Source organism: Ixodes scapularis, unplaced genomic scaffold, assembly GCF_016920785.2.
Source record: "Ixodes scapularis isolate PalLabHiFi unplaced genomic scaffold, ASM1692078v2 PGA_scaffold5__190_contigs__length_132052651, whole genome shotgun sequence".
Classification (NCBI taxonomy): Eukaryota; Metazoa; Arthropoda; class Arachnida; order Ixodida; family Ixodidae; genus Ixodes; species Ixodes scapularis.
Genome location: NW_024609880.1, coordinates 48,102,725 through 48,114,759, shown reverse-complemented (window position 1 = coordinate 48,114,759; position 12,035 = coordinate 48,102,725). Strand labels below are relative to the sequence as shown.

General features: G+C 49.9%; 1 protein-coding gene across 2 annotated transcripts in view; it reads right to left on the bottom strand.

Moving 5' to 3' along the window:
• Nucleotides 1-12,035, bottom strand: part of LOC120838293 (serine/threonine-protein kinase 17A) — a 276,042-nt gene that overhangs the window by 211,046 nt on the left and 52,961 nt on the right. Inside the window, exons 1-2 of one of the 2 annotated variants that reach the window (XM_042294052.1) lie at nt 6,716-7,030; nt 4,449-4,574 (exon numbers count right to left, since the gene is read on the bottom strand). In XM_042294052.1, the coding sequence (XP_042149986.1) occupies nt 4,449-4,570 (122 nt within the window). In that variant the 5' untranslated portion in view covers nt 4,571-4,574; nt 6,716-7,030. Of the gene's footprint in view, nt 1-4,448; nt 4,575-6,715; nt 7,031-12,035 lie in introns of those variants that run through there. The other variant, XM_042294051.1, reaches the window with a different exon arrangement.

Sequence of the window (12,035 nt, the reverse complement as noted above, 5' to 3'; positions counted from 1 at the left end):
ATACCTTGTTTTAAATCTTTCTGAACTATCGTATAGTTTGTTCCCACTGTTGCTTATTAACTACGGAATACTTTGAGTCACTATTGTATTTGTTTTCCTAGTTTATATTTTTCTACTCCCTTCCATCACACTCGCCCCGACGGCAAAATAGACACATAAATAGCTCTCTCACATCGCTCATTCGCACTATTCGATTTTAAGGTAGATTACCCCCTTCGCGTCCCATAGACAACTTCTAAGAAAACAAAAAAAAAAGAAACGTTCGTTCTCTCCTCTACTTCTCGGCACGTCCCTACCCCTCTACCCATCCGTACCCAGGTCACGGCAAAGTGGCGCACACAGCCCAAAAGTCTCGTCTTCGTTGTACCCGCTATCCTCCCAGGTTTCACCTTAGGATGGACCGCAACGGACGCTACCAACACCCACCAGGAAATACCACGTGATGCAGCGCCCGGCGCATCGCTGCGCCCTCGCGAAGAACACGTGACGCTCATATGGCATTGGATTGGCTTCGATGACGCCCATAGCGTCCTCCGTGGTCCACTGTAAACGGAAGCAGGGTAACACCGCCTACTGAACGGCGGAATTTCGCTCCGTGCGGCCTCCGCGTGAAACGCCGAACCAACTTTATCCCGTCCTTTTTATCAGCGCGCTATAGCAACGGAGTTTTAGGTTTCCTTTTTTGCGTTTGCGGCATTTGTTTTCGGCGCCGCCGCTGCCTCCACGGCCAGGGTCGATAAGCCATCTCCGCAGCACAACCCGAGCGAACGGTTCCAAGGTCAAGGACACTCGCCCTAATTTTGCCTTTCTCTCCGTTTGCTTCTTCTTTAGAAGTCTTTAGAACTTTTGTTTGTTTGTTGTTGATAGAGGTGATCTCATGCCGGGTCGATTGAAACAGACTTTTTTCCAAGGACCCGTTCTTGCTATCTCTGTCGGGAGAGAACAGGAGAGCAAAATACCGCTCTCCGATTTCTCATCGAGAGAGAGATGAAAGAAGAGGCTCTCGGAGAAACGGTCCTAAAGAGACACAGCGTTGGCCAGTATATATACAGTTTCTCTTATCGAACGGGAATGGGACGAACCAAACGGCATTTACGGCGAACGCCCTTCCCCCACTACAGCCAAGCGCAAGTATGTCCTCCTAAACACCTAAAAAAAAAAAATCGAGGAACAACATGAAACATTCACCGAAAAGACTTTTGGAGAAAAAACAAGCGGCAGCCTAGAGTAGCGGTCACACTGTTCATACATCATACAAAACAGATCTTGGCTTAGAAGGGCAGGACGAATTGTATGTTTTCGTCTTTTTAAAGTTAGGCTAGGTGGCACAAGCTACCGCCCGTTACAAAGTGTATAGTCATTTTCATCTATCCATCCAAAAGACAGTCTGCAGACACTGTCTAAAGCGTGTTTCTTCATTGTGTAAAGGTCCTAATGTTCAGAGATGTTCGAAGCATACATGTATGTATGAGGCAAACGTGCTTCGAACACGATGACAATTCTGTCATCGTGTCTGTAGAGAAACTCCGTGTTGTCCTTTGCACGATGTGCGCGCAGTGCGACAGCGACTCCAAGGACACCGTCCCTCCATCGCCAAACACTAGGCGACACAATAATAATCGATTCTTATACCCGCAACATAATTCGCCACGAGATAGCGTGTGAAGAAATGGACTCGTCCGTAAACACCTGCCCGCTTCCATATCGCCTCGGATTCCCCGAAACCCGCAGAAGCTGCCCACGCGTCAGCATTCCAACGCACGGCGTATGCTGTATGTTGCAATGTTGAGGCGCGTGCATGTTGCATGAAGCCTGTATGATGTATGAGGTGTATGCTATATGATGCGCGTATGTTGTTTGTATGAAGCGTGCATGTTAGAATGCATTCCAACATAGATGTACGAAAGTATACGGCCTCTGGGCGCCGCCATCTTGCTCCTGCGTCTATATCATCGTCTGATAGCCAATCCCTGCTAAGGCGGGCCCAGGGTTCCCACACTGATGCCGTCGTGTCGGCGCACTGCCGTCAGGTGGCGCATCTGGCGCCAGGGGATTAAGGTCCCTCTATACTATAGAGGGACTTTACAGGGGATGCCCCACCAATATGTAGTCATTTCGCTAGTTTCAACTAATCCCTGCATTATTAAATATATTGCGAAAAAAAAAAGTTACTGCGAGCTTAGTTTTTTATTACCACGATTCTCTTACTGAGTGACCATGATTCGAAAAACATCGATGAACCGGAAAAAAAAGTCGCAAGTGCGCGATGAAACGAGGAGTTCGTTCGCAAATAATCTACACGCACGCCGAGGAGACAGGGGCATGGGATTTGTGGGCTCGCGTACCGCATCCTCTGCAATGCGGTACACATACACGAGTCCTTGAAGCGAGCGTTCGTGCAGACCTGGCATTTAATACGCGGAGCTTCGTTCTCGTGCTTGAACTTGCGAGCCCCATGTAGCCGAAACCGATCGGCAGAAAAAACTCAAAGGTCGACGCTGCAGCATAAATAAGGCCGTAATGTAGGGCGGTATATACGCCCATGCGAGAAAGCGCTGCTTCTGAATCAGCGCAGTGCCAAACAATAAGAAAATGCGATGCTGACACGCCTCCGCAAGGCCGCAAAGCAAAGTTGTTGCCTTCGTAAAAAAAAAAAAAAAAAAAGAAAGGGACAACAGTTTAGAAAAACGAAAGAGGTAGGATTGAGGAGATGAAGATGGTGAAAGTGAAAGAGATGATAGAGTCCGTTCTGCATGTACTGCAGGAAAAAAAAAAATAAACAAATGAAGAGTGAGGAGAAGAACCGGTTCTTAAATAGCTCATTGGCTTGTTCGCGTCAGTGAATATTCGTATATCGAGGTATCAATCCCAGGCTACTGTCGAGTAGTGCAAATCGTAGGTTAGTATAAACCACCATAATAGAGAAGTCGAATAGGCACTGTTTGCATTACGGCCCCCGGCCTGTTTCCCCGAGATGACACTAAATGCAGGGAGCTCGTGCGCCGAGCCGTCCCTATCGATGCACTGCCCCGTCACTGACAAGATACGGACGGGCCTTGCCTTGACACAGTTTCGGAGAGTGCAATGCGAAAACGGTCACGCGAAGGGTACACACGGAAAATAACCGTGGTTTGCGCGGCAAGGTCGACAACGAGGACTGGGCGAACCTGTCAAGGTTCGACTTTGACTAAGTTCGACTGAAGTTCGACTGTGAATCGATTGCAGTTGGACCGTAGACCGAATGAAGTTTGACTGAAGTTCGACTGTCCAAAAGACGAACTTCGTCGAACTTTGCTAAACGTTCGAAGGTTTGCTGAACCAATCGAACTTCGCAGTCAGACGAAAGTTCGCAACACGCGTAATAACGAGTATTTTGATGCACGAGGCCCGCTTACCAACCGGAACTGCCGCTGGTGTGGTTTTAGCTCGCGCGTGGCACGATCCGTCGACCTTTGTCGAGTCCACAAGGTCCACAATTCGAGGAAGCGGACTTGGCGGATCGGCTAAACGGCTGGCCATTATACACCCATACAATGTTGCGATGTAAATGAACGACGCCGAGGCGGGATGGCGTGAGGCTAAAAGTGGGTCACGAGGGAAAAAGCCTGGCTCTCCGCAAACTGAAAACCAACGTAAACTGGAGAAAAGAAGGGGAAAGAAACGTCAGACGAGAGCGGAAAGATTGTACCGACATCGTAATTTGAAAGAAGCGGCTTTCTCTTCCTTTTCCGGGAAACGTTATCCATGACTCAGCAAGAAGCGGTTGCCCTTGGGCGTTTTGAGCCCACCCCATCTTGAGACGTCCAGCTCGGCCTCTGCCGCGGAGACACTCGATCGACGGATGTCTTCTAGCAGTACGATAGAAGCGGCTTTCAGTTGTGCTGTATGAATTGCGTATAGTCCTCCGCCTTCCGTGATGCCTCGATTGCGAGACCGCATTCGGAGCCCGCACAACTCCAGTTCGTTGAAGCTAGAAGGTTTACGTTGCGGTCAGTCCAACTGAACGGCATCCCTATTCACAGGATTCGTCAGAGGAGAAGAACAATGAACTTTGGTCGGAGACTGGAGACACGTCAGATGCACCTGCGGGTGCGCGAGGGGCGACGACGCTCATTGTTCGCTTTGATTGGAGGGAGACGAAGGCTAGAGAGGCGCTAAGGCCTTAGCGTCTACCCACTAGTCCCTCCAATCAGGGCTCTCGGCGCTCTGACGTCCACCGCACGCTCTCATATCCTTCCCTCCTTCAGTTTCTCTCCGTAGAGCTCTCCGTGACTCTTAGTCAAGTGGACGGCGCCAACAGTTCGAAACCTTAACCCGTACACCGCACACTAAACGGAGTGTCGTTGCAGAGGAATGACCAAGGGTCCGAATGCAGGCGCTGCTTACGAGGGAACCGAGTTGCTTTATGTTGCTATACACGAGGTATGTGCACCAGCGCAGAAGCTCACCTTGCGAAGGGTCTGGGCTCGACGTTGTAGTGGTCGGCGATGGGGTCGGTCCTGACGGTCACTTTCACCGGACACGTGGCCTCGGTGAGAAAACCCTTGGCGTTGGCGCCGTTCTTCTCCATCTCACTGCGGAGCAAACAGACACGGCAACGTCAGCCAGGGCAAACGAGGCGCATATCGAGAAAGGGAAACGGCGGAAACAACTTCAACCGCCAAAATAAATGCTGCACGTGCGTGGAAGCCCGACAATGGGACTTGAAATCGCACTCTCAATGAGGAGGCTATGTCTCAATTCGCCAACGGTGGGATATACATACGCACGTCTCAGGCACTTAGCCAGTATTTTGTTTCGGGAGGGAGGGGAGGGGGGGGGGGGGGGGGGGGCGCCCATGACCAAATGCTGTGTGAGGGGGAGGGGGGACTGGAGGTCCCAGCAAAATGGAAGATTACGGGGGGGAGGGGGGCGCGCCCCATGGACCCCCCCCCCCCCCCCTGACTACGTGCCTGACACGTCTACACGTGCGGTCTGGGGGCGCTCCCATTTTGCGGTCTGCGTGCATAGTCTCATCTTCGAGCCTCGCTAAATCGTGCACGCGCTTGCAATATTTGCCTATAATCAAAGCCTTTCCACACCCACAGTAGCCAGACTAGATTTGAAAGCAGTTGCGTAAAAACGCAAATTTTTTGCATAAAAAAAGAAAAGTCAACGCAAGTTTTGAATTACAAAAACTTAAACTAGCCACAAAGGCTACAAGCGCAAGTCGGTGGCTTTGACTGGTGCTAACCGCTGCACGAACATTCGTGCAACCGAGATGCGATCAAATACACTGTGTATGTAGAATTGGCGGTTATTAATAGAAACCCTGCTGCGCTAAACTATACACGTTCTGAAAAATTACCCAATCATCCAGGGGCATACTGAGACTCGTGGAGGCCGGAAGCTTCTGGAGGCGACATGACGCCTCCAGAAGCAACTCCATCGGTGGAGGGACACCCCTCACCGCTGACCAAAACAAAGAGACGCTATTGGTCAGCTCTCCTTTTCGCCCAATGGCGTCTCTTGGTTTCGGTCATCATTGGGGGCGTGTCCCTCCACAAAGGCACTGCACGTGCTCGCGTCTAAAGCAACCTCAATAACTGTTCAAAAACAAAAAATCACTTGGCGCGCGCGCGCGCGCGATCGCAAACAGATTTTTTGAGCGCTTGTTCGTGAATGCCTTATTTTGGGCATTCACTTCGAAGCTTTCACGCAAATAATGCAGGCGCGTGAAGCAAGTGTACGTGAGTTCCCAGAGTGTTCATTATGCTTGTAGTTTGGCAAAAATCTACTACGCTATATTTTATTATCTTGAACGTCGATTACGCTATTGAGCATGAACGAGTTCGAAATCAGGAAAGATAAACGCCGATAAAATTAATAATGACCGAACAACTAAAAAAAAAAAAGAAAGAAGAAAAGACGATTTGGTCCTGAAGAAACTAATGTCCCAACTTAGAAGGAACTCGTAAACAATCTTTTCCTACTTGAAACACAAAGGCGGTTCATGTTCAGGACAACAGCTAAAAAAAAAAGAAAAGAGAAAAGCATTTTCTTAAGAATAACATGTTAAAAAGTCCCGGCCAAAGAACCCAAGCTGTCCCCCGGCTTCAGGGTTACCATGTCCACCCAAGCTGTCGTTTGAAGCGCGCACACACACAAAAAAAAAAGGAGCGTGAACAAGGCATGAATACGTTCAAGCACGAGGAAATTGTGGTTGCAACATGAGCACTCGTATCAAAGAAGTATAATGCGAGCTCTGAGCTCTCCATAAAAACCTTAATACGCTAAGATTGAGCGGCAGGCAAAAACTCATAAAAAAGGTTAAAAAAAAAAGAACAAAAAACTACCGCATAATTATTTTTTCCTTACTTACTACGCACTACAGAATTCCGACCGCCTTCGGGAAGAAAAACATGCTCACCGCGCACAGGCGAAAAACAGCCGCGAAAATTATTTGCGAGCGTTTTCTTGCAGTTGATAGAAAGTAAGCATTATTGGTATTACTATCTACACGCCTTGTTTGCACAAAACCATTTCCCCTTCGCTCTGTACTACTAGAGCAAAGATCCCACAACTACATCCATCGCACCCAATCAAATCAACCACGTAATTCACGGGGGGACTACGTCACACCGCACCCTTTTGTCGCGCCAGCGTTTCTCGCCGACCGATGCCTCGCGCGCACACACACACAACGCCAAGAGACGGATTTAGCACATATACGCACCGCACAAGATCCGACACCGCTCAAGTTCGACACCTCCCGACGACGTGAAAGCGTCACCAGCAGAAGGGATGCGACGAACGGGACAGGTGAACACGACGTGGAGGAGTACGACTAAAAGAAGCACGGCGTGAAGGAGTCTACAACTAAAAGGAAAGACGATCGAACACTACGAGGGGGTGGAAACGGCAGGAGAGACGACGGGAGGGCAGAAGACGCCGACGCGTCGGTCTCGAGACGGCCTCCCCCGCTGCCGCGAGCTCGCAAAAGGAAAGCGGTCGACGGGAACCCGGGTTTGAACACCGGGGAGAGGCTGTCGGAGAGCGCCCTCTAGACGAGCAGAGCAGAAGCGAGAAAGGGGTGCTCGTTCGCGGTTATTTTGGGGGGTGCCGCTGTTTGTCGGAGGCTCCGGTCTAAAACGGAATGCGCCCTCCCGCTGGGTGGAAGGAAGCGAGGTTTGAGGAGTCTTCGAACTGCCGCGCGGGCGCCGACGAAACGCAAACGCGGGGTTTCGGTCTCGCGCTGTTGCGGCGCACAGCCTTCCTATTTGGTCGGAGCTTTTCGTAACGCGCAGAACGGATGAGGAGGTGGGGCTCCTTCCCTCAAAGAGAGCCTCGACAGAGTTTTGAAGTAAGTTTTCTGTAGAGGCGCATCAGTCGCTGGCGCGAGTGGCGCTCCGTTTCAGATGGAAGTCAATTTATTGTTGCGTACATCTGTTCCCCCTTGGGGAGTTCCCCTTAAAGTAGAATTTCGGTATGTTTTCTCGATTTTAGGGTCACGACGGTTCTTATAGTGAACAAGGTGCCCCTGAATTATACGAAATATCTTTTATTTTTCTCTCGATGTTTTGTGTAGGTGTGTAGATATCCTACCTCAAAGGTTTCTTTCGGGGGCTTACGACAAAACCGCAACTACAGGCTCGAGCACGATGGCAACCCTTGGGACTAGCTGTACGGTCAACGTGTGACGCAAACTTTGTACCGCGGTACAGCAAAACGTACGAATGGCCTAGTCGCAAGAGCAGTTGTGATCAGCCAGGTAAGATGCTACGGCTGCTTGACTGCTTTGCTTCTTAGATATCAGATACCTGGAAATATTAATAGATTCCGAAAAGCGAGTTTTGCACGATGAACGTAGGCCCAGAACGAGCCCTTACTTATCATCTGAGAAGGACTACCACTTTGGCGGTGTGCAATGCACGTACTGCAGGAGCGTCGAGGAAGCTAATCGTAAGCTCACGCTGAGCAGGAACGGACTAAACTATGACCGCCAGCGAATGCCACCGTCGGCAACACGACGCGATCACCGTCGGAAACACGATCTTATGGTGGCCGCCATTTTGGTGCTTTGTGAATAGCGGACGAAACCGACAATAGTTGGGATGATTTAAAAAAATGAGCCTTCCGGATCTTTAGATGCAGTTTTAGGAAGCGATCCGGCGACATCGTCCTCCTCTGTACCGGATTGTCTGCGATTTCAGTCAAAGCTGCAGACAACTAGCAGCACCGATTTCAAGCAACGAACACTGAAACCTGGCTTGTTTGGGCTGGACTGTACGCCATAACAAGAGCAGCGGAAGCGCGCGCTGAATCAGCAATTGCTGACGGAGGCGAACAGCGCGCGTGCTGCACTGCAAGGCGTATATACGCGCTCGCTCAACACTCGCTGCCGTGCGCTTCCACAACAACGGCATAGTTTTGCGGTGAGACGATGCCAACAGCGACCTTGCGCCGAGCTCTCCGTTTGCTGTCGCCTCCATGTCCCAGTTTGCAGGTGACGGCGGCCCACAAAACACGAGGACGTTACTTTCCACTACTTTTTTTTTTTTTTTTTTCTTTTTCAGCTTCGAAGCGCAATGCCCTGAAAGTGAAGAGAACATTCGGTGCAGCGCCGCAAAAAGAGAAACGAACTACCCACGATACCATTTATTTTCATCTCCCCTATTAATGTGAGCGTGTCTTTCTGCAGAGTTAGAGAATGTGTCACCCTTATTAATTAACACCCGAGAAATTCCCCGATGATTGGGACCACCGACGGTCCGAACCCCACATAACGCCGTCCTCGATAACGAAGCCGGAGTGCTAAATTTTCTACGCCATCTATGGCTGACATATTGGAAGCGATTGCCGCGGGTTCAGCGTTCTGCTGGAACTCGTACTGAAACAGTCGGAACACGGCTTTCAGTCGAACGTTGGCACAGCACAGGCGCGCAACACGTGACTCGCGCTGGCAATCAGTAGGTGGTGTCCAAAATACACCACTCAGTCTGAATTTTCTACTAAAGCTCCGTAGAGTGCTGAAAATTCAGCAGTAGGGAGCTCCAGCTGGCATCGGGCCGGCCGCGAGAGAGAGAAAGTACAATCGAAAGTACGAGAACGAAAAACAAACAGAACGAACGTCTGCCGCAAAGTCGTTCCACGTCAGCGCGAGGTTACAGTTAAAGCTAGTATAAATGCGAGCACGTTTCAACGCAGGCATAACAACCCTGGAGAGTGAACGAGGACGCTGGAGCTTCGTGTTAGCGTTTGCCCCGTACCTCCCCACCACGCTCCAGGGTTAGAAATTAACAACGTACGAGGTTGCAACCCTGCCCCTTTAGCTTCCAACGTCAAGATACGGTAACTAAGCCTATGATGGCTATATCTAAACGCGATTTGCATATGGAGCCATACTGGCACTCAACAGGTCCATTTCAAGCCCTCCATATATATATATATATATATATATATATATATATATATATATATATATATATATATATATATATATATTATTGTTGTCAGACATACATGTCTCCCAAGGAATACACTTCCTGTAAAGAGTAATATTGCCATGTCTTTCACGAGTAAAACTGAAACCTTTCTGTGTTACTACTTACTTTTACTTGTTACTTTCTGTGTTACTCTCAATATGAACGTTGTTTGTATTGAGAGTATTTGTACCACTTCTTCCCTGGCCTCGCGGCTGGATGCGCTATAAATAGAAACAAAATAAAGACAAAAACACCGTCTTCCTCCCGCGACACGCTAACAGGGCGTGTTCTCGATGTAACAAGTCTCAGAGTGATCAGGCGGGCATCTAAATATTGACGCACCCCTCCCACAAGCCATACACGACGTCGAGCCGAGTATAATCACACAAAGTGTCCGGAGCTTCAAGCGCGGAGCTTCAACCCCGGGGTCCCGAAGCGGCTCTCGAGCAGAGGCGGGTCCCGGAAGTGAGATCCCTCGACCCCGATCCGAGCCTTCGACCCTCCCGTGCCGGCGGCCAGGACGGCGATCTAAAACCGGGCCGCTGTATAGCACGGCACAGAGCGATGGGTGCCCAACCCTTTTGCCGCCTCTCCATGGCGGCACCCCCTCGAAGACACACGCACGAGAAATCCGTCTCCCCACGTCCTCCCTGTCGGCTCGGCGCTCGTCACAGACGACAGACGGGGCCGCCATAGAGTCATTAGGAGGTGACGGTCGGACACCAGGACGGGCGTGTCAGCGTTCCATCTTACATTCGGGTAGTGCTGTCACGGCGCATTTTGCCAGGGTCCGGGCCCTCGGTAAACCGGCGCACGCTATTTTAAACGACTACATTAGAGAGCTTTAGTATAAGGACGGCGCCCGGAACGCGTCTCCGACCGACGTGTTTAGCGTCTTATGCGGAGAGCAAGTCGTACGCTTCCTGCGCACGAGTTGCAATGACGTCAGAACGACGTCGAGCTCTGATTGGTTTTGATTGAAAGGACAGTGGGTAGACCTCAATGCTACATGCCTCGGGGTTTACCAACTAATTCCTTTTTTTTTCTTTTTTTTTTTTTTAATCAGCCAATAAGAGCTTAGCGTTCTGACATCATCCCAATTCCTGTGAAAAAGAAGCAGACGAACTTGCACACTCCGCATACCGCTTATCCATCGAGGGTGGTCCCTGAAGTGGCAACAAATGACGTCACAAAGGGCGGAGTGTCGCGCTGTCGGATGTCGCGATCCTGGCGGTTGGTCGTAGAAATGCTGGCGAGAAGCACGAGAGAACGCTAGTGTCGCTGTCGTCGCGGCGTCCCAACTCCTGGCAGCCGAAGCTTCCGTGGACCGTCACAGTGGAGAGCGACCTGCAGCAGGACAGGCGTCTGCTACATACACCACAGCTGTTGGGACGCCGCTAGGAACGCGGCGGGCGACAGCGTGACACTTTTATGACGTCATGAGGCGGAAATTGAGGCACCACTTTTGTCGACGCGGTAAACGCACCAGACGGAGACGATCGAGTTCTGGGCATTGCGTATATGCGCACAACTTCCGCACCTGCGCAGTGCAACGGCCCAGGCTGATAGAGTGACCCAAAGCTTCGCGGGGCGCCGTATTCTATAAATCTATTTTAAGTGTCACCATAAATCGGGTCGCGTCCCGCCGCATCGTATACAGAAAAAAAATATTCTCACACATATTGGTATTTCTTTTATTTATTTTTTCTTTTTTCACATCAGTCACCACATTATCTCACGGGGGTCTAAATCCTGTTTGTGCAGGAACGGCATCTAGAGCCCGGGGGGATAAGATTGTCCAAGCCATTCCGTGTGTTAAGTGATTATTGCAAGTTTCAATGAATAACGGTGAAGGCTGTTAGAGTCGTTTTAAAATTGATGTCACTGAACGTTCATTCGTTCGCTTTTCGCCACGAATCGGAACGCTTTGCCGCCTGAATCTGTAATATCAAACGTAAAATTTAAAAAAAAAAAATAAAAAATAAATCGTAGATGACCAAAAAAAAGAAAACCTTACTGAGAAGCATAAAAAAAATATTGTTGCGGTGTTTCACTACACATTTTACGGCCACGCAGATAGATGCCTCACTCTCGTCTATCTGCGCATAAAGCCAGTCAGAATCATTTCAAGGAGATGAAAAACAAGAAAACGATCAGCCGCCTTGCAGACACAACGGATCGAGCCGAGTGGAGTCAGAGAGGGGGGCAGGGGTGAGGTCGTGTCTGGTCGAGCCCTTTTCTTCGCAACTCCCCCAACCCTTTTGACCACGAGTGAGAAAGCGTCAGATAAAACACGAAAACAATCCTTCGCGGCTGTCCATCAAACTCACTCCCACGGCACGCTAAAATAAAAAAATAAAAATAAAAAAGTAAATTAAAAAAAAAGAAAGACGATCGGGCAAAACTCTAACCGTGATGGTTTTATTTATGGTGTTTTGTTCGAACTTCGATGGCGGGTGTTATTTACCGGCGGTGCTATGGGGGATGATCCGTCGCGTGCGTGTCCTGCCAGAATGTGATCGGCTGCGTTGCAATCGCGTGGGGCCGTGTCTACGACGAGACAGCACACTG